This window comes from Vanessa atalanta, chromosome 5 (assembly GCF_905147765.1).
Source record: "Vanessa atalanta chromosome 5, ilVanAtal1.2, whole genome shotgun sequence".
NCBI lineage: Eukaryota > Metazoa > Arthropoda > Insecta > Lepidoptera > Nymphalidae > Vanessa > Vanessa atalanta.
Genome location: NC_061875.1, coordinates 1,897,114 through 1,924,641, shown reverse-complemented (window position 1 = coordinate 1,924,641; position 27,528 = coordinate 1,897,114). Strand labels below are relative to the sequence as shown.

The 27,528-nt window shown below is 32.7% G+C and overlaps 2 protein-coding genes across 5 annotated transcripts; one reads left to right on the top strand and one right to left on the bottom strand.

Moving 5' to 3' along the window:
* Positions 1-135: 135 nt before the first annotated feature.
* On the bottom strand, positions 136-4,486 carry LOC125064068 (E3 ubiquitin-protein ligase NRDP1). Of its 2 annotated transcripts, none has more exons than XM_047670845.1 (7): positions 4,172-4,486; positions 3,956-4,098; positions 3,301-3,383; positions 2,049-2,254; positions 1,702-1,860; positions 977-1,107; positions 136-873 (listed from the first exon to the last, which is right to left on the bottom strand). In XM_047670845.1, exons 1-7 carry the CDS (start codon positions 4,259-4,261, stop codon positions 735-737), a joined length of 951 nt encoding a protein of 316 aa, XP_047526801.1. In that variant the 5' UTR covers positions 4,262-4,486; the 3' UTR covers positions 136-734. The 2 variants fall into 2 exon arrangements, with proteins under 2 accessions (XP_047526801.1, XP_047526802.1); XM_047670846.1 differs by having other exon boundaries at positions 1,705-1,860.
* Positions 4,487-5,124: 638 nt separating this feature from the next.
* On the top strand, positions 5,125-27,458 carry LOC125064434 (cyclin-G-associated kinase). 3 transcript variants are annotated; one of them, XM_047671439.1, is made up of 20 exons: positions 5,125-5,399; positions 5,895-6,299; positions 6,570-6,667; positions 6,951-7,176; positions 9,820-9,975; positions 18,114-18,342; positions 18,639-18,756; positions 19,173-19,391; positions 20,055-20,218; positions 20,530-20,613; positions 20,887-20,992; positions 21,658-21,815; positions 22,010-22,218; positions 22,880-22,915; positions 23,242-23,513; positions 23,747-23,909; positions 24,247-24,478; positions 24,625-24,820; positions 25,021-25,182; positions 25,496-27,458. In XM_047671439.1, the coding sequence occupies exons 1-20, from the start codon at positions 5,267-5,269 to the stop codon at positions 25,604-25,606; spliced, it is 3,477 nt and encodes a 1,158-aa protein (XP_047527395.1). In that variant the 5' UTR covers positions 5,125-5,266; the 3' UTR covers positions 25,607-27,458. The 3 variants fall into 3 exon arrangements, with proteins under 3 accessions (XP_047527395.1, XP_047527396.1, XP_047527397.1); XM_047671440.1 differs by lacking the exon at positions 22,880-22,915; XM_047671441.1 differs by lacking the exons at positions 19,173-19,391; positions 22,880-22,915.
* Positions 27,459-27,528: the final 70 nt, after the last annotated feature.

The following is a 27,528-nucleotide window of genomic DNA, read 5'->3' as shown; positions in this document are numbered from 1 at the left end:
ATTATTATCGATCAATATTATTCGTCTTTATAGTATTTAATCTATTTTTTAAATAAATAATAAAGTAAATAAACAAAGCCAGTTATTGCAACATAAGTTTTATAATGACAGACAAATAAAAAAAAAACAAAAATTGTTACAAGTTTATTCGGAATCGACTTAAAATATATTAAAAATTTGGCCTTAAAAAAACTGGAAAATAAGATGATAAAATAATTTTAGGTCCTAACAATATCACATTATACAGATTTTTAATTTAATTTAAACAAAAATACCAATATTAACATATGGAGTAAAATCTAATTAGTTTTACAATACAAAGAGCGACACAAGTACATTTTATATTACTAACATAACACAGCACTCTATCACTAATCTAAAAACAGTAGTAAGACCTGACCTTGAAAATATATTTTCTAATATACTATAACAATAAAGATACATAGTTCCAAAGTCACATTACACCTAAGAGTACTTTAGGAATGTTTAGCTATCCAATTCGAAAACAATACATTATTCAAATACCTTCACACTTCATTTTTTTAGAATATCAAACCAACATTTTAATTATTGTACTTTAGCACATTGGTATCAAATTATATTCTTACCTAGCAACACTGTTACTCTGAATATAATTATTATTATGATGAATTTAAAGCCTGAGTTTGCTTTTTTTATCATCAAATACATGTAATTGCATATATTTTTAGAAAATTTTGAGTCTTATTTTCACTTTACTCTATACCATGGGCGAATATCATGACAAGCCCAGGTTCCACCATCATGTGTTCATCAACATGAGTATTGTCACATTGTAATACCAGCACAGCTTGCTTTCCCGGTACTCTTTTACATACATATTTCTCATATAATCTGTGAAAAGAAACAACATTTTAAATACAACAGAAAAAACCTATAAAGTACATGACCAATTTCCAATGTAACATAATAAAAAGGGTAAATTTGTAGAACAAACCTTCTATTATTTTGTCTTGTTTCTAAGGAAGATAGACCAGGTGGCCACCGTCTTTCATGGCAATTCTCCATAAGATCATCGATAATGTGAGGAGGACAGCCCGACTCAGACAAACTTCGCTTGATCATCATCTGTATTCAAATAAATTATACTTAGGCCACTTTATAATATAAACAACCATTTCTGTACATGGAATTCCATTTCTCTGACAAGAAACTGGCACATTAGGTTAAAGTTATGAGAACATCCACTAATTTAGTTTATTTTATGAAAACTAGTATTGGATAGTACTGGCTGTATTAAGACTTGTTTTTATATGTCAATAATTATTCTCTTTATATGAGAATCAGATCTAAAAATATTTGTAAAAAATATGACATATTGGATTTGATAAAATTAACAAAACAAATTTAAATATATTCAAAACACAATTCAGTTAAAATTAGATTTTAAATAAAGTTATGATTGTGAAATAATTGAATAGTACAGAATAAATAATTATATGTTTATAATAAATGTACACTAATTCTATGTTACTATATAGTATAATTATAACATATTAGAGATCATCTATCATTTCTGTTTTCTATTCACATTTATTATCTTAAACTTAACCTTAACTCTGTTATATAATATGATGCAAATTATATTTCAGTGTTCCATAGCATAGCTTCACACACGCCACGCAAGCGGTTTGTGCGCAGCTACACTGTTGTGATTATTACCACCTGCAGGACGTCATCCGGAGTAGAGATCATGCCGCCCCATCGCGTAACACGCGCGCGAGCCAATGAGTTTGCCCAACGGATCACCTCTTCACGTTCCATCTGATCAGCCAATGCTCGCATAGTAGGATTTGATACGCGCATCGCTCGCATGAACTCCTTGAGTGGTTTTAAGAAAGTAAGTAAAATACTATATAAATAAATTATTATAAAAATAAAATCAATATGATATAAAGCAATAATATGAGTATAAGTGTTTATAATTATAACTCTGTGTAGTTTATCATTATCATAATTTGAAGCATCAAAATTAAAGGAATAAATAAAAATGTGATTCCGAAACTAACTTTAAGAAGAGCCAATTCACGCTTATGTTCATTAATAATAAGTCGTTGTTCGGCAAGTTCCTGCTGGAAATCTGTAAGTTTTCCTTGTTGTGTAGCTATAAGTGCTCTTAATTCACGAACACAGTTATGCTCTGCGAGTTCATCTTTTGGTATAACCAGACCACAGCCTGCCTCACATGGCATTGGTCTTTTAGGATTGAATTCACCTGTGAAAAGATTTTAAATTATTTACTTACACATTTAATTGAAGCATTTTATTATTTGCATAGACTAAGGTCTATTTATTTGTAATTAAGAGAAAAAAAAAACAATCTAGCAAATAGTTTATTACAGGTGTGGGTTCGGTTCTGCCTAAGGACATTGGAACCGTAACAAGTAAATAACTTATTTAGTGCCTATGTGTGCCAACAGTATAATCCATGATTTTATGTCCCTCGTGTATGAGCTCAGATAAATTAAACTAAATTTTTCTGTCTCCATAATTACACTTCATGTCTCGAAGAGGTGTGTTTAACATTTCAATAGAAATGCAAACATTAAAAATGTAAATTGCATGTCTTATTTTACCCCTTTAGCTAGGCTCATAACAACTTGTATAATTCAAGATTTACCATAATAACTTACCAGAGGGAAAACAGTAATATTGTGATTCTTTCAAAAACAAAAAACTTGCATATGAAAATAGTATTTAAATGATTAAGTATTATTGAGAAACATAACCCTTTCACTACTAATATAAGGTAACATGGACAGACAGGGTATTGAATGTCACTATGCAAGTGTCATGTTTCAAAGAAATATTTTACATAACTAGATAGTTTATTATATTATTGGTATAGAAAAGAGATTTGTGTTACTTAAATCTGAATAGGTGTAAAACTAAATATAACTGAAAACAGGTCATAAGTCATGAAGAAAAGATAACTGGTATAAAACAGGATCCATCATCTCCTCAAAAGAGTAGGCTAAAAAATTATCACTGCTACTACTTCTAGGTACAACTTAGCCAAGTTTTCTGAGAAGTAAGAAATGAAATCTTGAAAGGCAATAGAATTATTTGGAAAATTCTACAGAGATAGTAAAATTACATTTAATGAGACTATTCCCAAACAGACAACTAAATGGCAATCAGACTAATAAGAAAAATGTTGCAACATATTTTAGTTATACTTTAAGTGACATTATTACTAAACACAATTGTATTGTCTGAATAAAAAAGATAATTTTTTGTCTCAACAATTGGCATACTTACATTCAACTAAATGCGAAGCTAAAGAGTCAAGTTTTAAAACCGCATTACATCCATGAGGTGCATTATCACAGCCTGTACATAGTCTGAAAACAAATTAACATAATTATGAAATAATTACTACACATACTGACTACAAATAAGTACTTCTTTTCCACGCTACTTTTTTTAATAAACATTAAAGTCATATTTCTATAAATACATATGTATTTAATTGCGTATTTGTTTCACCTGTAACCAAAAAGCATAAACAAAGATTGCATATTTGCATAATTTTAAAATTGGACATATCCAGAAGTACTTAGATAAATGGCAATGTATTGGTGAATATATTCAATTCTTTTTTTTATGCAGTTGAACTTTTACACTATGTTATATATTTTAAATAAATGTATAAATCATAGTATGAATGTTCTAAATGAAATAAATGTAGTAAATGGTGTTTTATGGCAATGGGAACTAGGCTAAGTTCCTTTTTTTTGTAATATTAATAATATTGAGCCTTTGGACATTTTTCTAATGTATATAAATCAACTCCGTAAAGAAATATGTACTAACTATAAAATAGTAAAGTCTTACAGAAAAATTCATAACCTGAAAGTTAAACTAGTTATTAAATACTTTCGTGTTATAACATCACATTTGTAAAATGACCCACCTCGAAAGTAAGTTGCGTAGTATTCTTGGAACAGGTCGCAGCTGACATGCGGTCACCGCCTGTCGGTCCACTGGACAAGTCGGCTGACGATTTATCCATTCTGTTATACATGCACGGCAAAATGCATGTTCACAAGTTGGTGCCTACAAAATCAAACGAATCTTAAGTAAACATTTGCCAATTACTTTCTTACCATTTCTGTAAAAGTAGCTCAACCTGTAAAGGGTCTTCTAAAACTCCAGAACAAATGGGACATATAAGTTCTTCGTCGACGTCACCTTGAAACCTTTTGATTTCAAAGCCCATTCTTAATTTTAGGACTGTTAAACATTAGCCTAGCTATCTTTGTGTATAAAATAATAACAATCTTGTAATAATCAATCAAATACTTTTTTTAAATTCTAATATGTCACACAACACTCAGTCTACAGATTTGTGTCATCCAAATCCAAGTGAATATCAATAACAATAACTAACTAAACAACAAGCAGCAGAGTACGGAAATACAGTATCGTGCAACTAGGGTTGAGCTCAAATTCTTTTACAGTATAATTTAACTGACAACTGATAAAAACCGTTATTTTTTATCAATAATTTGTTAAAGATATACAGATACTAATAATAATTATATAATAGATACCATGTAATTTTCTGTTACATATATACTCGTTTATATGTAAAACAGTATTTCTGTGTTACTACTATTGCTATTGTTGTAAATTAAATCCATAAAACCCGCAGCTAGCGAGTTTTTACGAAGAAAATGGCTAATGTGGTTAAAAATCGTACGAAATTCTTTAAGTCGGAGTTCAATAATCTACAATATTCTTAGTGGACATATCTATCCGACATTCAGTATCGTAAAATTTAAAAGTTTTTGTTTCTTTTATAATTATATATATATTAATTTCCCAATCGATTTTTTCGATATAAATTGAACATCACTATAAAAGTATAAATAAGAGTCTTATACGTGCCTGTACTGAAAAATATATCTTTAAGATTAAAATAATTTGGTTTAATGCATTCGCATATTTTACAACTATTAACATTATATTTTTAGTTGATTATGTATCTATAAGAAGAAAGATTTTAGAAAGATCTCAATCTTTTATTTTATAACTATGTTATATATGGTAACATTTAATTCTGCCACTTTACGAAACCAATCTGCCATTCTGCGAATTATCTTTTTCTCTGTTCTCGCCTAGCCGTTTATGATTAAAAATGTATCCAAGATTTAGAATCAATTAATATGTGTCTATTTATTTTGTGATTTTTGAAATAAGTTAATATAAAACGATAGTCAACATGAGTGTTTTCAAATCTGCAATGGGGTACTTCAGTTCTGCAGGTGCCAACGGTGGCAGTGATAATGATTTTGTTGGGCAATTTGTTGAGATAGGGAACATGAAATTAAGAGTGAAAAAAGTTATCGCAGAAGGTAAAAAACCAAAAACAAAGTTTATTTAATGAACTCTTAACAAAAGAAAGATTTCTTATTAAGCAGCACTGGGTCATTGCATGCTATAAAAGTGGATTGGGGGCGTTAAAATTCATTGTTCAACAATTATATACTTCCCGTTCATATTTATATATTTATTCTTAAAACAAATTGATTCAAATAATAATTTAAAATGGCAACAAAAATATTATTACATTTATTGTCTCATGCAACTGTTATTATTATTAAATTAAAATGATACAAAATTATTTAGGCTGTAAAAAAGCAAATATTAATGAACATTTTTAATAAAAGTTCTCTTTATAACTAGCATTTTCTATTACAATGAAAATATTGTATGCTGATTTTTTTATTACATTTTCTTTCCTTACTTGTGACATAAGTTGGCTTTGATCCAAATATACAACAGATTATACAAATTTTTTTTTTACAATTATCCTTTTTAAAATCAGCTAATAAATTAAATTCTTACAGGTGGATTTGCATTTGTATTTGTTGCTCAAGATGTATCTTCAGGTACAGAATATGCTTTAAAAAGGCTAATGGCTGCTGATGAACAAGCAAATAAAAATATTATACAAGAAATTAGCATACTAAAAAAACTATCCGGACATCCCAATGTAATTAAATATGTAGCTGCTTCATTTATTGATAAGGCGAAGACTACCCACGGCATGGGTGAATATTTGTTACTAACGGATCTCTGTAGTGGAGGAAGTTTAATGGAGGCTTTACAAAATAGGGGGCAAGCTTTTCCACTTCCGACAATACTGAGGGTGTTTTACCAAACATGCAAAGCTGTGCAGCATATGCATGCACAAGTACCTCCTATCGCGCATCGTGATCTCAAACTAGAAAATTTCCTAATTTCTAATGAAGGTATGTGTTAATTATTACAACCAGTTCTGGGCTATCGATAGTGAGTTTTATGCAAATGATTGTGAGCTTCATATTTTTGCACATTGTTCTTATGTTTGTGGTAATGGATTTTTGATACTGACTTTTCTAATGAGATATTTGATATAATTTTTTTTATATTACTTAGCAGGAACCTGAAATGACAGTTGTTTCTTATTATGTATTCATAATTTGTTATATAATTTGCAAATTTTTTAAATTAGGCCTTAGTTAACTTCGAGATCTTTTCAGGTACAATTAAATTATGTGACTTTGGTTCTGCAACTACTGATATTTTCGCCCCAAATCCTTCTTGGAGTGCAAATCAAAGAAATATGCTAGAAGAAAATGTAAGTTTTTTCTAATATTTACATATAACCAGTAACTTTACTGGATTGTAAAAATGATTGCATAATTATTTATATTATTAGTTATTGTCCATAAATATTTTTAAATCAATTTAGGTGTTTATGTATGAAATCAAAAGCTTATTCTTATTTATTTTTTTATATTTTTAATGCACTGGGCTGTCTTAGGTGGATAAAACATGTATAATTGTAGGATTATCCTGCTAGATTTCCGTTGTTAGGTAATAAAACTTATCTATATTATATCATCCTAAACATTTTTCAGTTGGCCCAATTCACTACCCCTATGTACCGAGCCCCTGAAATGCTTGATACTTGGGATAATCGTAAAATAGATCATGCTGTGGATATATGGGCTCTAGGATGTATTCTGTACACATTATGCTACATGCAGCATCCATTTGAAGATTCAGCTAAACTGGCTATCTTGAATGGAAACTACAATCTGAACCCCAATGATCAACGATACAAATGCTTTCATGAAATCATAAGTAAGTATTTTATTATATAATATATGCTTTTTATTGTCAAATATGAATAGCAAGCAAATGTAAGGGATTCTCCTCTATGTTTTTTTGGCAAGTGCTTCTGATAGAGTAGGATATTGAAATCCTCCACTACACCACCTTTGAGGGATTATATTTTGAGGTGAATTTATTGAAAAGGATATCAAGTGCTCAATATGTATTAAACAAAGTATTTTAGGAATTAGATTTATTTGCTTAATAAAATAACAAAGAATAATATGAGCTCCAATTGAACCATTATAGAGGTCCTATACGCCAGTCTTAAGTGGCTTATAATAAAATAATCAAGCATTAATTCAATATTGATTGATACATGTGAAATCATCCACTGAGGTAGTTCTTGTTTGCTGTACAGTCAGCTACAGTAATTTGCATGAACAGTGCAGTATATAATGCAGACTACACATTGGAGCATTCCCAAATAATTTAGACAAGGAGAAATCAATGTTGACAATGAAGTACAGTAATCGGGATCTCACTTTCCACCTGTAAATGTATCGATAAATTGGTCTAAGCAACATTTTACTCATCATCTTCTTACTGATGAGAATGCTATATGCCTTGTTTTTTATATTTTAATTAAACTGCTATTTTATTAATCATAATGCAATGCAATAATTGTTTTTTTTTTTTAAAGTATGTTTGCGAATTTTGTCAAACACAATTTGAAAGATTAGCACATTGATCATATTTTGAAATATACTTTTAACATAATCTTTGTTGCTATCAATCATTTACCATTGGAACATTGCTTATATTCAAGATCATTAGTCTTGTCTTGTGACTGGTTTAGATAATGATGATCAGGGAATAATAGGTAACGGTCACCGCTTATTGATTTTTGACACTTTATGAAATGTTAATCATTCCTACATACATACAACGCTTACTCGCCACCAAACTTGAGCACTAAGAAGTCATTGACCTTGTAATGCCATTGCCTGAAATGATGCTGAATCTCTAAGACTTCTAACCGTTAAGTCCAGATAAGCTTGCATAAAGCCCTACATCATTACATTACATTAGCAGCCTGTAAATATCCCACTGCTGGGCTAAGCCTCCTCTCCCTTTGAGGAGAAGGTTTGGAGCATATTCCACCACGCTGCTCCAATGCGAGTTGGTAGAATACACATGTGGCTGAATTTCGTTGAAATCAGACACATGCAGGTTTCCTCACGATGTTTTCCTTCACCGCCGAGCACGAGATGAATTATAGACACAAATTAAGCACATGAAAATTCAGTGGTGCTTGCCTGGGTTTGAACCCGAAATCATCGGTTAAGATGAACGCGTTCTAGTTAACGTACCGCATTCTAATTACGCGTATATTATATATATATTAAATAAAGCCCTGCCAATTATTAATATCAGAATTAATTTTAAAATAAAAATGATTTTATATTCAAATATAATTCTGTTATACATTTTTCAATAGTCGTTTAACTGTGGGATATTATTCCCCGTTTTTGCTCCAGGCTTGTGCTAAGGTATGTTGAACTTACTACCAAGGAATATTTGGTTTATACTTATGTTATATCGCACCACTCTCTTAACCAACTGACTAATATTAATTGAAATTTAAAATTAATATAGGTCGACATGTTTGAAATTCGAAATGATTTTTTTTAATTTAGGTCCAGTAAACAAATCCAAGGTTAAATCTAACTGCGACATTTCTATATACGTTTACAAACGTTTGTGTCCCAAAAGGTTTCATTTATTTCATTCTGTCACGTTATTAAATATAATTGCACATGCTTTAATATTTTATAAACTGCCATTGAACACGAACATATTGTTCGCTAATATTTTTACATTTCATAAGATGTTATTATTATATTTAACTTTCCTAGTAACTTAAAAATTTCTGTTTTTTTTTTTGTAACAATCCTTTATTATCAGTACTGCTTTATGTGGGAGATGCATATTTACATAAACTTGCTCTAAAAAATAGATCAATTTACATTATAACTGTCTTCAATGATTTCGTTCGCGATGGCAATTCTTACTGATATTAACACTGATAAGCTGGTGCACAGTTGGATTCAAACAGGTGCACTCTATATTTCCGCTCGTAATCCGATGGGTAGGTTATCGGATATTACCGGAGTGTGTTAAGTCTACGTCTGTTCTACGGCTTTACGTCCCCTTCGGAGCAATGGTGTGTAAACAGAGCCAAATTTCTAACTCCAGACAGGTACTGAGAATTCCCCGATGAACCCGACTTTTGTATCCAGAATTACGGAAATTGTAATTTTATCTATATTAGAAACTAGACCATCGACGTTAATATACATTAATATGAAATAAAATCAAATTATAGGCTTGTAAAAGCAAGCTTTTGAATCGTCATATTACAGTGTTCAATTCAATATGAACCTACCACCGGTTCGGAAAGTAGATTCTACCGATAAGAACCGGCAGGAAATTCAGGAGTTACTCTTTTCCACTATTTTAATTACAGAGCATGTCAGTAAAAACTAATTAAAATAAAACCGTAGTATTAAAATATAACAACGTTAGTGGTATACATATGTTCGAAGAGGTTTTATTTTTGAAGCGAATGGGGTGGCAAGTGGTATGTTATATAACTGTACTCGTCCACAGATGGCTGCCTGACAGTGAACCCCGAAGAGCGTTTGCCCATAAGCAGTGTCCTGGAGCGGCTGGCGGCGATAGCGGAGTCCAACAACGTCAATCTCAAGCAACCACTCAAATTTGAGCGTAAAAAAGTTGAACAATCTGTGGCCACTAGCTCGCCAGGTAATAAGAAGTCAAGTAAATATTACACTACCATATCGTAAGACGCGTCGCGGCTCGTCGACACTTGTGATAACCGGAGCGCCTTAACCGTTCGAAGTCACTAGCGAATCCCTCGACCAGCTGTCCACACCGACCGGTCCATTATTATGTTCTGTTGCATTTACAACTCGAGCTATAAAATGGTCAAGTATTTTTTGACTTTTTACACTCAAATTTTAATTTTTTTTTTCATTTATTTCTCATAGTCTGTTTCGATTTGAGTTTATTGGTTAACTAACGGCAAATGTGATTTAACATTCCAATGTCGGTTACCGCCAAAACGAGCGTCGCCGAAGGTAAGAACTGTATTGGATAATTGGCCGATCGAAGGTAGTATAGCATTTATTTGACTTTTCATGTTTCTTTATTTATAATATATACTATATACGCGGATGCTGTTTTCAGTAAATATTCAATGATTATATTGCTTGAGCGACGCTAAATACTTTATGGTCTAAATAAGGTTAAATTGAATTAACATTACTAGTCCCAATTGAATGAATATTTCTAAATTATAGTCATGGTTTGAATATAGAAACTGTAAGCTTTATATTATGTACCAGGCTTACCTGGACTATATGAAAAAAATAAATAAAACTATGATATAGGTGTCTCAAATAGTCTCCATATAAGAAGCGATGAATCAGTATAAATTATTATTATTATTATGATAAATAAAGTTTTATTACCAAAAAGTACGGTACACATTTGAGAAGTGTGTCCATTATTAGATTTAGACTAGCATACTATATTTACATGCACTGTTTTATTCAATTACAATGAAGTCATGTACATTCCTCTAGGTTTAAGATATATAATTATATCATAGAAATCATGAAACCCCATAGAATAGTCACAAAAATATATTTTTACACGCATAATGTATTGTTTATATACTTAGGTGTATATTAACTGTGTAATAGACATCCATATGGTTTAAGATAGACGGTACATTCCTACATACTGATGACACTTGCATTGAATATCATCGATTTGTATTTGTGTCTAAAGTTCATTATGATTTATATTAGGATAAATATAATACAATATTAAAATGTTTAGGTGTTTCATATATTGCAACTAACATTTGGGAATCCATTACGAAGACTATGAGTCTGCACTAACATTTTCGGTGGCTTGGGTTCCAGCACTGTTTTAAAATTTTGTATTAACGGTCATTCACGTTCTATTGGTGTATTTTAACTAGTCGAAGGCTTAAAATATAATTCTAAGATAATTAAAAAAAAAAAAAGAAGAAAACATTGTACAAATTGGTAACATAAATCATGGATTTATGAATTCCCAGGACAATATACTATATAAATATCAGTGATAAAATGATTATTATATATGTAAATGAGAGTATAAATTTGTAATACTTTTAAAACCGCTCAAGCGTTTTATATCGTGGCGATATCATTTATTTAAAATATATTGCCAAAATAATTCAAGAATATTTTTTTTTTTCTGTTTATTTATATGATTATGTTAGTTAAAGGGAAATAAATGGATATATTATCATCATTATTGGTTTGTTTTTATTTATTTATAAACAGTTGAAGCAGTTTAAAGGAGGAATACTTTCGATGGGAATTCGTGGATATCGTAACACGGGTAAATTCACTTAAGATTATAAACTACCGCTACACTAACCGATTCTGTTTTTAACACTTATTTGTAATAAACGCTTACTAATATTACTTTGTCAGATAGCACATAACTCTAATTGGTGATTATTTTTATGTATTAACTGTTGTAACTAATAACTCAACCTGCATTAATATTTCAATGAATTGCATATTTTGTTAGAAGTGAAATTGTAAAAATACTTTTATGAGATTTTGTTATCTTCTATAGTTGAAGTTTTATTAATTAAATTTAAAAAATGAGATTTTTTTAAGAAATATTTTCATCTTGGTTATCTGTGGCTGTGTAGGCAACGTTCTAGGGGCATATTTAAATAAAATTGCGGTGAGGTAGGAAAAATATATTTCAAAAAGGTAGAAAATGCTACGTTTTCTCCGAAACCTGCATTGGCTATACCCGACATGCTTAACCCGGCCCTGAGTAAATCTACTCGTAATGTCTACAATTTAAAGAACAAAGTTTTGGCATTCCATAACAAGCTAAGTGTGTATCCATAAGGAAACAGATTGATGTTGGAGTTATAACAAAAGGAGAATAAGTTGTCGTACACCACTCTAGTAATAAAATGTGGAATGAATGAATGGAATGTGCATTTAGTATCATCTTCACAAAAGGAGGAATGAACTCTATTTTTCACTAAAAACAACGGAATTCTTCCACGATATATTAGAATAAGTTCATTTGCCAATATTCCAATCTGACGCCCCGGTACTCGGCTTGGTTCGACTCTCAGTAGAATTGAGAGGGAACACTTTGATCATTTCCTCCTTACGGAGCATCGGAACCCCATATTCCCACCAATCAGCCGATCTCCGATCTCCGTTTCTGAAAAATAAAGAAAGAAGAGTCAGTGATTCAAAAATTACAAAAAGGAGTTTCACCAAAATTGACAAACGCCAGGAGTGAATCGAACTTACGTTTTTAGGTTGCTCTACCACCAGGCATGCGGCTGATATACTTACTAAACGTAGACTGAACTTCAGTACGCTCTCCTCCGATTAAGAAAAATACTCAGTATATGTGCACCGCTGTGCATTAGTGTGCCATACTACTCTATGATTACGTACAATCCTATTGTGTACTTGTGCCTGTAAATAGTACTTTACGTTTGCGTGCCTCTGCTTCGGGCTTTCCCGCCCTTGCTTCGTGAGCAACCTCTACAATCTCACAATCTTCCTCTATAATTGGTATCTAATAATTCTAAGTGGTTTTACGAATCACAGAACTTTTTATTTGGATTTCGTCAAAGAACTTATTTTTTCTTTTGTAATTTTTTTTTTAAATATATTATTAATAACTTTCCATAGGGTTCCATACAAATTATAAGACAAATCATCTTTCAAATATGACGATTTTCGGTGTTATGGAGAAACCATCTCAGAAAATAGCCTTACATGATAATAGTACATCTGTATGATCGTGAATCTTAACGTTTTCGGTTATACGCAGTACAAGTAACACGCGTCCCATTATAACGTACTTCTAATGTAGTTGTAGAGACGAAGACAGTACATGAAATGTACCGCCGTTACACGATTGGTCGTAGCAGTCCCGTATCAACCTCAGTGACCCTTGGTATTGTAAAAACGCCCCATTATCGTAATATTGCTTTAAGTAAATATTTTCGATACACAATTTTTAAATAAATAAACAGACTCTCTCATAGCCGAAAAAATATTATATGTATATTTTATTATTGAAAGATTTTAATTATAATATCGTATAGAACATTTTACTCATCTTCCTAATTTTACCGCTCATGATTTTTTTTTGGGATAGGCATTAACCCTGAGTGATACTGTAAATCCAGCGCTGGATCGTACAAGGTGTCATTCTAATTAATATAGTAAATATATAGGTAGAATTTTTAACCAAAACTTTATCGTTTAGATATTATTGACCTTTGGATTGTTTTACTTGCATACGGATTTTTTACATAAGGCCATTTTCAAACATTAACTTCGACGTCGCAAATAGTTCTCCTCAAAAATTCTACTCGACGTACATAAATCATGTTATTATGTAGAATTTAATGAGTAAATAGGAGAAGTTTAACTTCTGTAAATGTAGCTTCTACAGATAAGCTTAAGACATACGGCTTGAAAAATAGTGTATACCACTACACGCTCAGGATCATTTAAGTGTAACAATACAATTTCAGCAATTTTATTAATATTGGTGTTGGTAATTTATAAGCTTGCTAGTATTTCTTCTCTTTATATACTTAGTTAATAATGCATTTTATTGGGTAATTAATAGGAATTAAATAATGTTACATAATTCACATTTTCAGGAGAACTTATTTTAGAGTTGTCATTAGTTGATCAATAAAAGGTTCACAGATGAACATGATTATTACAAACACGGTAGTGATAGTACATAGAGTAATCTCTTTCTTATTTATCGAAAGCGAAAAAGTTCAACACAGATTCACCTATCGTATTTATTCTGTATATGATTTGCATGTAATTATTTATTAGTCGCTTATTCGTTTTTTTTTTTAGTATGAGCTAATTCATTGCATGTTTTTCTTTATAGTCAAGAATGAGTCTCATGCCTTTGTTTTTGTCATTATTAAAACGTACAGACGTTAATGATTTTAGAGTTATTTCGACTATAGTTGTAGTTTGTACTCGATGTAAAAGGCATGTGACTTAAACGACGATTCGTTCTGTCTCCATGCATATCACGTTTTCTTTTTCATTTTAGGTGTTTTCAACTTTTTCGGATGCCCGATTGTTTTCTCGTTTAAATGACACGTGGCGCATGAATACTTGGACAACGCTCGCATCTTGAAAGCTTGCTAGAGATAATGGATATGCTCGCAATGATGAGTATTGTTTTTTTTATTAGTATTCTACAACGATATCGCGCCGCGCTGCCCGTCAACTAAACCTGTGCCAAATCTTAAACAATTGTCGTTATGCTTTAACATAACTATTTTTAATATTTATAGTTCAATTTTACTCCAATCTGAACGCTACGTGCGAGCAGATATAACATTCCTATAAAATTAATAATAAACTTTATTTTCATAGTAATAAAAGCACTTTTACAATTAAATCGATTATTGTCATAAATGTGACTGAGAGAATTTATAAAATTTCAGGATTGATTCTCAATAGTTGATATTCGTAACATATTTCTTGTATGGGTCATAATCTTTTGTAATATTTTTTGGTAATAGACACGAACGTACGCCTGTGTCATCGTTATAAAATTGTGTTATTAATTTCAATTGACATGACGTTTAGTGAGAGGTCACGTCCAACAATTGTATGGTTACTATTTTCGGAACAAATAGCAATTTGTTTTAATTTGCCACGATAACGACTAAATGTATCTTTGCGGTGCGGCGCTTTTGCGGGGATACTTTATTTTACTGCTTAAGTAACGTTTTTTTTCTTTTTGTTGTTATAAATTTAAGATTCTTAATTTAAATTATAATTTATTATCTTTCTTTTTGAATATATATATATTATGATAATATTAAGGTAATTTTAATATAATTTCATTGAATTGCTTTTATAAAAATCCTATAGATTTAGGTCTTAGACAATAATAATTAATTAATTACAATTAACGAGACAAATGTAGTATTATCGTAAGAATGTTTTTAAACATTCCATTAAAAAGACATAAAAAAAAATATACATATTGTTGAAAAATTGAATGAAAAATATTAGCTTCTAATAAGTTCCACGTAAGTGTTAATTATTGTTGTAAATCACAAGTATTTTTATTTTTTATTATTATTTTTTAATTTTAATAGTAAATTCGAAATTGTGTTGAAAACATATTTTTATATAATAATAAGTATTTGTGATAAAGAAGGTTTTGCTGTGCAACATTTAAAAATCTTTTATTTATCATAACAATGTGATGTCTTATGAACTTATCTGTGAATACATTTTGTCCTCTTTTGTATTTCCAAAGATTTTTACTAAATAAGCTTTTAAGCAGTAATGAAAACGGTATTTTTTTGTTTTTGATAGACAAATGTTCTACAGATAATGCTGAGTTCATTAAGGAGTTTTGATACTTTTTAGTTACCTTATTTTAATGAAATATTATTTTTTTTGCTAGCAATATATTTTAAATGTATTATATAACTTAAAAGAACTATTAATGGTCATAACAGGTGAATTAGCAGTATTCTTAAAATAATTCTTTAAGAATCAGAGGTAACCGAGAGACTAAATGAAATTAATGATAAAATATTTAATGCAGAATGCATTATTTTTTAATTATGCTCAAATTATACTGTTTGTAAATCTGTCCGTATTCGAACAGCCAGTAATAAAAAAAAAAATCGCAAATTTTCCGTCGTTGGTAATGTGTTGAAAAAAATATTAACGGTGTTTGTTTAAAAAAAATCTTTTGAAAAATGATAGTAAACATAGTACATACTATACTGTCTGTTTGAATTGTTTGAAGATATTCTCTTAAATATGCGAACCAACTCGCAGGCCTTTAAGCAATGGAAAGTAAGCATTTATTACAATAAACCTATTTTTAACAACTTACAAAACATTTTTTTTTTTTATTAAAAATTAAATAAAGAATATTATAAAAGTTCGAAAGTATTCCTCGAAAATTAATTTTACACTGTGACTTCGTAACTTCAAAGCATGTTTAAATATAACAATTTGTAATTAAAAAAATATTTTTGTATTTTTATATTCATAATTTAATATTGAGCTTAATTTAAATAAAGTCTTATGTGATAAATACTAGTAGTGAATCAATTTTGTCGCGGAGCAAAATGCCGGAATCCGATATGTGTGATTACTTTTTTAATGAAATATCTTTCAATTTTACATTATCAACTTTAGTACATGAAAGACGACAAATATATATTTTTAATGTTATTATTAATATACTTAAATATATAATACGTCTGTAACGAACCTAGTTACAGACGTGCAATCAACAAAATTTATTAATTTGTAAATATTAACGTGTGTGTGTGACACGTGCAGCCTATTCTAATCAAAATAAGAATGAAGATAAACAAACCTTAGATTTACTTGTTCTATGCAATTAGCTAATAACTCAAACTTTATTGTGCGCTACTTTATTAGTAGATTCTTGATTGGCATATCTTTATGATATAACAATATCCACTTAAATACTTATATCCACTTTAAATTATCTTTCAATGTTCCGATGACAACTTAGTCGCTTTTTTTTCTCAAATGTATTGGTTTAATCAAATCAAACTGTACTTTATTCAAGGAGGTTTTTACGAGCATCGTTGAATGTTCATTTAACAAACTATTTAAAGTTAAGCTACCACCGGTTCGGAATGTAGATTCTGCCGAGTAGAACCGGCAAGAAACTGAGTAGTTACTCTTTTTCAACATCTAAAAATGCAGTCATGTTAGTTAAATGCAATGATATATGTATGTTGTCACCTGCCTGGAAGTCAACAAGCACTAACTGCACGCTTTTTTATCATCTATATAATTTTTTATTGAAGAATATGCCTTCTTTACCAATGTATTATTTACAAATGTCTTGAATGTATGAAACGGCAAAGTTAAGTATTATTCAATCTCTCCACCAATTTGAATGTTTGGAATGGGATATATTTTAGTTTATATTTTAGATGCATTGCATTGATATTGACAGTACGAACTCCGCTCTCCTCATCCCTACCGTTTTCCCTTTTGTTTCTCAATCAAGCGACCGGTTTGATTCACTACTGGTATATATTTAAACGCTATGGTGATATGCTGTTTTTTGAATTTAGAATTTTATTTTTTTATATCACAGTAATTGTACCATAAATGTTAAATAATACAATATATTACCTTTTTAAGCAATTTGTCGCTTATCGGCATACGTGACATTGGCAGAATATTTTGCGCACATTTAACACGTTTAAAAAATATTTTAAGTGTTTCAGGAATGTGATAAAAGTTTGACGTTTGTTTTTAAACATAAAACGTAATATTATTTATATTAAAAATCTTAAATAAAACTGTTTTTGGAATTGAGACAACGGCTTGATCTACAAATATTGTATGTTGTATATTTCATCACATGAAGTAAATTTTAATGCAATATTTACCCAATATTAATTATCTAAGTAAAACGCTACAATATTTTTGTTACTATTAGATTTTAAGTGAAAAAAAAAATATGTAAAAATGTAAAGATTTATTTAAAGTTAGAAATAAATATAGAGTTAAAAAATGGAATGTGTGTTTTTATGTTAACAAACTTATTGTTACAACTTATAACGCTGAACTAAGACCAAATTTTGTCACTGGTAATTTTTGAATTGTAATTTAGTTTTCTATTTTACAAAACATAAATAAAACATCTTTTCAATTTATATCAATGATATAGAAAAATATACCTAAATTAAAAAAAGGTAATAAAAATATTACACATTTATATTTTCTGATGACAGCCGGCCCAAAGTTTTCGTTTTTATTTTGCAGCGGCCACCGATCCGGTGCCAAAGAGCCAAGAGCCCGTGAACCCGCGCCCGCCGGAGCCCACTCGCCCCCCTCCGCCCGCGCGCCCGCCCGCGGCGCCGCACTACCACGCGCCGCTGCCACAAGCCCCGCCCACTTCTGGCGGTCTCTTTTCATCTATTAAGGATGGTGCTGGGAGCTTTTTGAAAAATTTAAAGGATACGTCGTCCAAAGTAATGCAGACTGTGCAGCAGTAAGTTATATGTCATATTTTTATACTCTAATAATAACTGTTAATTAAACGCATTAATTGATTGGCCTTTATATTATCAAGTTTAGTTCAGTACACTATGACATCAGCGAATATTAATAGAAGTGTATCGATGTGATTTTTAAATTATTTTGAGCGTGCTACTACTAACTACTAACTACGTTCATAATTTATTTTGAAATATATACCCTTTTTTTTATTTAAGGATTTCTTGTATTGGATTTTGTAATGTATGTAAACATTAAGTTTATAAGTAAAGCTGTGTTATGATTTTCTAGGTCAATAGCGCGGGCGGATCTCGACATAAGCTATATAACGAGTCGTGTAATAGTAATGTCGTATCCGTCAGAATTATTGGAGAGTGCATATAAGACTAATCACATCGAAGACGTAAGGGTATGTATAGAAGATATTATACATCCTTATTCGTGGATTTTTTTTTAATGATATAGTTAGGCAGACGAGTAAATGGACCGCCACCGCCCATAGACAATGGCGCTATAAGAAATATTAACCATTTAACTAAGATGTTTATGTCTCTTGTATTTACGATTAACTGTATCTACAAGTGGTGCCGTTTGGCCAGACGGGCACGCACAAAGCCCTTCCACAAATTAAAATCGTCGATTACCCTCTGGCAGAGATTATGTTTTGGTGAATTTTAATATTTTTTAGAAGATTGTCAAGATGCCAAACTAACTCTTAATTTAAAACGTAATCGACGCGAAAGATCGGTCGCAAAGGCCCCGACCGCGTAACACTCCCGCCACAACCGCGCCAGGCGTCGAGTAACCCGTGTGCCGTGGCCGCAGCTGTACCTGGAGAGCCACCACCCGGGCGGCAAGTACTGCGTGTTCGCGCCGCTGGAGGCGCGCGCGCGCTTCCCGCGGCGGCAGCTCGTGGCCGACGCGTCGCTGTGGGCGGCCGACGAGCTGCGCGCGCCGCTGCTGGCGCCCACCTACGCGCTGCTGCAGCGCATGTACCGCTACCTCGCGCAGGACGACCGCGCCGCGCTCGTGCTCGCCTGCCAGGTCACTGCGTGCACCACCAGCCTGGAAATTTCCCGCCGCTGGGCTGAGGCGCTTTTTAACTAATTTTAACGCTGCCCCGATGCGGGTTGCTGGATACATATGTGGCAGAATTTCGTTGAAGCTAGACACGTGCAGGTTTCCTCGCGATGTTTTCCTTCACCGCCGAGCACGAGATGAATTATAAACACAAATTAAGCACATGAAAATTCAGTGGTGCTCGCCTGGGTTCGAACCCGCAATCATCGGTTAATCGACTTTGAGTTTTGACCTCCACGCAATATAAGCTACGAATACAGGTTCTATTGACTGGAAAAAAATAAGAGGTGGTCGAATCAGCCGGAAATTCGATTTGTTCGATCTCACCCCATTGCTGATCTTGCCCCACAGCATCCTACGTTACGCAGGAAGCGCCCGCTATCCGTATCGATACCTGACGACCGCTTGCAATGTTACACACGCCGAGCCAAACGTCCAGCCAACACGTTGAAATTTTTACAGGCTCGTTGAGGCTTGAAAAATGTGTGAATTTTTGGCAAAGTGTTTTTACGAGGAATTTCTTAAATTCCGTCCAGTTACTCGTAACTTCTTTTTAATACTATTGTTTTACTTATCGCCCATGGCTTCTTAGAGATATGTCATTATAAACATCAATATCTTTTCTAGGACGGTAAATCCAGATCCTGCCTGCTGCTCTGCGGGCTGTTGATGTACGCGAGGCTGGTGTCGGTTCCGGAAGACGCGCTACAAATATTTGCTGTAAAGCGTACGCCGATCAACCTCCCCCCGAGCCAGCTACGATATCTGTACTACCTAAATAATATAATAAGGTATGTAATCAATTTTATTTACTGTTATGCCTCTTTCTTATTTAATTAATAGTAGTGATTATATTTACATATTTATAGTGCACAAATTGTAATGGTTCACCTATGTTTAAAACGCAACATTCGGTTACAACCGGCTTGGTCCTACAAATTAAATTAGTACAACTCAGTGTATTCAGGATAAATTATTTATTACACACAGTTAATAATACGCGTAACATTAAAAAATAAATATTATTAATTATTAGAGAATAATCTCCTTTGCTTTTAAATTTAATATATTGTTATAAACTGTTAATTCTCTCTCGTTTCAGACCTGAGCCAATACTCCCGCATTTCAGGCCCGTGTCGCTGGTGTCGCTCACGATACAGCCCGTTCCGCTATTCACGAAAGCAAGGTTACTATCGATTGATAATAATGTTATATTATATGGAGAATTATCGAAACTAGCGAGAAACACAGAAGTTAGTCTTTTTGTATTTAATTACATATATGTTAATTATAATTGGTGGCACCACCCACTCATCAGATATTCTACCGCCGAACATCAGTACTCAGTATTGTACTCACTGCAGCCAAATATATTAGGAGAACATTATAATCTTTAAAACCTAAAGATAAAAATAAAGAAACTATCGATGCCATCTATGATATAAATAATTTTTTTCAGGGACGGTTGTCGACCATTCCTAGAAGTATACAACGAAGATAGATTGGTCTCACCTCCGTTGAGAAATTACGAAAGTATGCATCTGTTTATGATGACTGAAGGGAAGGTATGATGTTTAATTATCGTATTTTATATAAAAAAAGTAAATGTTAATAAGTTATGACGATGAAAGATATTCTCCACACGTCCACCATTAATCAAACTGTTGTATTCTCAAATTTAACAGTTTGACTTGGCTTCTCATCAATATTATAAATCTATATTAAGATTGTGACTTCTGTTCCATGCATATGAATATTTAAGGTAAATACGACACACACGTGCTCGACATCGAATGTCTCTATAAAAATAATAAGGTAATTCTAATGTCATAAATGTTAGTACAAGTGCGATAGTCTTTAAAATAATGTAATATATCATTCACAAACAATTATATATTCATTAAAAAATATTGAATAACTTTTCACAAGTACTCATTAGTTAACAAAGTTATAATATGTATTCTAGAAAATCACAAAAACATTAAGGACTATTCAATTTTATCTCTTATGGCAACTGATGATGGCCGCCTCGCCGGCCGCGTGTCATATATTTTCTCACACCACGTCATCTGTCCGGTGACGTCACTTCCCCGGCCACGTCACTCAGTATTCCTTCAACAATAATATCATATTGTATTATTTAGAAGATGCTAATTCCACGACGGCTCGGTCGGGCCGAACATGAGGTAGACATTAGGAATAGTGGAGCTGATCCCGGTGTGCGTGGCAGGTGACGCTGCCGCTGGACTGCACGGCGGTGGGCGACGTGTCGGTGTGCGTGTTCCACCTGCGCCAGCAGCTCGGCCGCCTGCAGCGCGTGCCCGTGCTGTCCGTGGCCTTCCACACGGGCTTCCTGCACTACGACCAGCACGTCGTCAAGTTCACCAGGTACCGCCCCCTCGCGGGACCACGTACTACCTTCCGTTCTATATCGCCGGCAATGGTTATGTTAACTAAGCACCGGGTCGATGTGTAGATTCTACCCTCAGTACATTCTATTCGAATTATGCACGAGTATAATATAATGTCTTAAGAAACTTTACATGATTGCATGGACTAATGGTATTCGTTAAAATTTTTAGATCAGAGATCGACGGTATAGACGAGTCGGGGCCGGTTAACGAGCACTTCTCGTCCAACGTGTCAGTTGTCATCAGCCTCGTCGTACAGAACGGAGAACGACGCAAACCACGCAGTGACATCTGGGAGGAGGACCACTCCTTCCCCGTCAGGACTCCCGACGTACTGTTCTCCACCACGCTTGAGAGAGACGAGACCATAGACAACTTTGGTGAGTTTGAATATACACTAAAAGCTCAATGTTTGTACGTATAAAATACAATAATAGCTGATGTATTGTACATTATATTTAAGAAGAGAAGTACGGGTATAAATGTTGATTTCTGTAAGACAAGAGGTGAAACAAAAAAAGGGATGGATGCTACTGCATTGGGTGTGTTAGAAAGGAACAGGAAATAAATAGAGATAAATAATAGAAACATTGAACTTGGTGTTAGCGATTTGTGTAATTTTGTCTGAGTATGTGACCACTCATCACTTATTCAGCCAATAAACAGCATTTGTATTGTTGTATTGCAGTTTCATTTGTGAGTGAGCCACAAGGGACAGTACATCTCATTTTGCAAGATTGTTAGCACATCAGTAATGCAAATATTTCTTACTGTGATAATTTCGTGGCAATTACTGACAACAGGAGGGCTGTTTGCTAGTCTGCCTACCTATTAAAAAAATAAAAGTGAAAATATCGACCCCATAATGAATAGGAGTTGGTTTCGTACATACGATAAAAGTTAATATGACGAAATATTAATATATAATTATACACTACTCTGTAAGAATGTATGTGAAACTAATTTATTTATGTATTACGTCTTCGTGAAACTTTTATATATTTAAGTATTTTTAAATTTATTGTGTGTATATTATCGCAGCTAATCTCCGAAGAGATCCATCGGCCATACCGACAAGTATGTTATTGATGTGGCGTAGACACGTTTGTCATATCTGTAGCTGCATTTATATTTGTTTATTTACTAATATATTGCAATATTAGTACACGCTTAATAACTTTTATCATTACATCATATCACAGTCTACCTTTTTTTAAAAAATAAAACAACACTATAACACACCGTTTTATGATTTCAATATAGTGCATGTTTGTAAAAGAATAAAAACGTTTTTTGGTTTTATATTTATTTTATTATAATTAATATTATTAATTGCATACTATATTTTTACTTTAAAAAATTAGACAATCAAAGGCATTAACAGCCAATAAATCGTTCACCAGTGACAGCCGAGTTCCCGGCGCGCGAGGCGGAGGCGCGCCCCCCCGCGCCGCACCGCCCGCCGCCGCCCGCGCCCGCGCCCGCCGCGCCCGCGCACACGGCCGACTTCCTGAACATTGCGAACAAACCCGCGCCAGAACAGAAACTCGATGGGGCAAAGACTGAGAAACTGAAGAGTGAGGACTCGTTCGACTTCTTCGGCATGCTGGAGAAGCCTACCACCGATGAGTCGTTCGGGGACTTCCTGAGCAGTAAAGTCGCTGAAAACCCACAGGTGAATTTTGCATTTTTCGAAACCGTTCTTATACGATGATAACTTTTGGCAATTATTATTCGATGTGCAGACTTTTTTTGCCGATCAATGAATATTCTATCACTATTCGACCAATACTTAATAACGGAAATAAATATCATGTAAAGTTGTAAATGCTGAAAATACCTAGCTCGTTCAAGAAAACGCTTTGAGATTCGAAACAGTGGTTTTTGACTAACCTAAGTATGTTTCAGCCATTCGTATCGGAATCAATATTCGGCGATCTCCCCCCACCGCCGACGACCACCGCTGCCAGCGTGAACGTGAACGCGACCGATAATTTCGATCCGTTCGGTCTCAACGATCCGTTGCCGAAGCAGGAGCCGCTCCTTACTCCACTGCCGGTTAAAGATGACGGTCATTATTTTGTAACTTTACCAAATTTGTACAAATTATTGTGTTGCATTTTTCAATTTTGATGAGTGTAATTATATGCACAAGAAACATTGGATCCTATGTTAAGTGTGATTTATAATACTTAAAATGCCAGTGTTAGGGCGAAAGTTTCATAGATTTTCGTACAAAGAAATATGTGAAATCGTTTTTCAAAAATAAAATATAATATATAAAGATTCTGAATATTGTGTGGATATGGATGAACAATAAATAAAAAAATAATACTAATAGATGCAAAGCATTTACCTTCTTATGTTTAAAGCAGATTATTCATTGTTTTATTACTTGTTATTTTCAGGTCGTCAACAAACGAATGCAGAACAAACTTCAGAAAAACGAGATCCCTTCGCAGATCTCGGCATGCTAGGGGCGGGATTACCAGGAGCTGCTCCAGCTGTCACGCCCATGACCACTCCTCTCGTTACGCCCATGGTTACCCCCATGGTGACTCCCCGAGCGTCCCCCGCACATACTCCCGCGCATCAGCCGCATACCCCCGCCAGGTCACCGGCGCATCAACCGGATTACAGGTAAAACCAATTTTGACATTTTGTATAAAATATTACTTGGAATATCTTGCCTAGGAAGTGAAAAAAATATAAAATAGGGTCAAGTATGTATTCATAAAATTTATTTTTTTATTCTTTTCTATCTAATTTAATTTAACTTTTTCCAGTCGTACTCACTTTGAGACAACAAAGCCTCCAACGGAGGAAAAAACTAAGAAGACGGGCGATGTTTTCGGCGATTTATTAGGTAGCCAAGGGTACGACTTCGCCAAACGTGAGTCTGGGCCTAAGACGATGAATGCCATGCGGAAAGAAGAAATGGTTAAAGAAATGGATCCTGACAAGTTAAAAATACACGAATGGGTAGGTATTGCTAAAGAGGTGAAATTAATAAATTAAATAATAAATCTAATGATAAACTATCTTATTTAATTTAATTTAAATTTCAATATGCATTAAATTGATTCGTAAAAGTGATAGCGCTAATATTTGACGTGACTACTTCAATGAGAGGTCATTGGCCGGTCGCATGTGTAACTTAACCTAACTCCGGAACTCATCAGACGGAAGGCAAGAAGGCCAACATCCGCGCCCTGCTGTGCTCGCTGCACGGCGTGGTGTGGGCGGAGTGCCGCTGGACGCGCGTGGACATGGCGCAGCTCGTGTCGCCGGCTGACGTCAAGCGCCACTACCGGAAGGCCTGCCTCGCCGTGCACCCCGATAAGGTATATTGTGATTGCGATAAAGTCGGTTTAAATAGTATTTTTTTTATAAAATTGGCTTTCACTCAGCCGAGAACCATATACAGGCTCCTATGAAAATATAACAAACTCACAATCATCATATACGAAGCGAAAAGGAAAAAAATATAATGGTAATACAGATTAAACTTTCTATAAACATCATATTAATAATTGTTTATAAGCATTTCTAAGAATCAGCATTTAGTCACAATTTCCTTTTCGAAATATCTCTTAAGATAACATTTTTAAAACGATTATAATTCCAAAATCATATAATGCAAGTCTATGTTTTCAGCAAATGGGTACGCCGAACGAGAACTTAGCGAAAATGATATTTATGGAGCTAAACAACGCCTGGAGCGATTTTGAAAGCGACGCGAAACAACAAAACTTATTCCAATCTTAATGTCACGTGATGACCTCATAAATGCCGATCCCTTAGTATTAGACAAAATAGATAGGTCCAAATGCCTCAACTTAATTGCTTCGTATATTATTTCTTCGTTCAAATATATATTTACATAGGAGAATAGATCAATGCGTGTTTAAAAATAAAGTTCAACGGGAAAACGCGGTAAACAGTGTCTAAATATAAGCATGCTTATTTAGCTGAACCTTCAACTAGGTAAATATTAAACGGTTGGTAGATGACAATTTACACTTTATCCTTTATCCTTTGGATAATTCGATTCATAAAATTATTCATTGAAAGTATCACATATGGATTATCCATGTAAGCAACGTCGGCAACTAAATGGGAAAATATATCAAAGCTGTTTTAATTTTCTGATGCTGTCCTTGTTTTTATAAGACAAACAATTTTACAAAAATAACTTTGTATTATTTTGATGTACGCCGAGATATTAAAAATGTGTCTGTTATACTAAGACGTAATAACCTACAAATGAGGAAAGACGCTTCGAGACTTGCATTGGCTTCACATGGCTGCTCATGTATGGTCTGTATAAACAAATGCAACAATTAAAACTTAATTATTTTAACGTATGTGCCATATTATAATTTCATCAATTTCATAATCAAGAAATCCTGAATGCTTTTTAAATAACATTTATGAAATGCGGAAAACAATGTCGATACAACTCAAGATGTTTAACCTCGTGTACTTATTACAATTTAATTGTGTAATGCAAATCTTATTCTCTTATTAGTAAATACACAGAGCAGCTTTATTACGTAACTTAAATCTCTTTACTAAATTATACAGAGATCCATATAAAATGTTTGTATTATATAAAATTAAACCGCATGCCCCAAACTAACAATGTTAATTTTAAGATTGAGAGTATTCAAGTGGTGCACATAGTGTGTAGATATCATTATACCAAGATAGCGGGTGCCTGTCTATATGAATCATATGATTTATTTATTTTTGTATTATGTATGTATACATGTGAGAATAAACACAACTTAGTGTCCATCAGATTAATTTGCAATCATATTTTTCTATGTTAGTGTTTTTTCTGACAAGCAAATACTCTACTCGATAAACATCAACTCGAACTTCTTCGTTAAAGCTACGTAAATAGCCAGTTAGTTATTTTTATGATTTAATATTCCATTACTATGTTTTTTCGTTAAAGTTTATTTTTGTATTATTGTAACGACTCAATGTAAGATATAATTATTAATGGTTAATTTGGCTATATTTAAAAATTTCATCATTCATAATGGATGTCGATATGAAAATATTTAAGAATATTTACTTATTAATTTTTGTACAGACAAAGTCTGAGATAGTACTTACCCAGTTAATAAAATTTAATTTGTATTTAGGCTTCAATATTTTAATATTCAGTTAGGTTTTTAGGAGGATATTTAAATAAAGAATGGAGAAAAATGGATTATCAGATTCTCATTGATTTTTAATAATATTTTCATGCAAAACTTCTAGTGTTTTACTCGGTTACAGTTTTATATGTAATATAAGTTTCAAAAGGGTGTTTGATATATTGTTTAATAAGATTCTTCGTTTGTACATTCCTTACATTCTGGGTTCTAATTGAATAAATGTTATTAACATTTCAATATTCTGGTAATGTTATTAAGTTAGTTTAAATTATAAATATATTTATTATAAATGGATATAATACATACAATGGACTTAATTTCGTTTAGCTAGTGCGATTGTTCCTAGATAATTTTTATAGAAGCTTGCTAGGGCCTAGAATTAAAGTAATATTAAGCCCATTTACATTTTTTATTTTGAATTCTTTGTATATTTTGCTTAATTTTGATTATGTAATAAAATGTTCTGGTCAATAAAAAAATTGTTCAAGAATAATAAATATAGCATACATATATATAAAC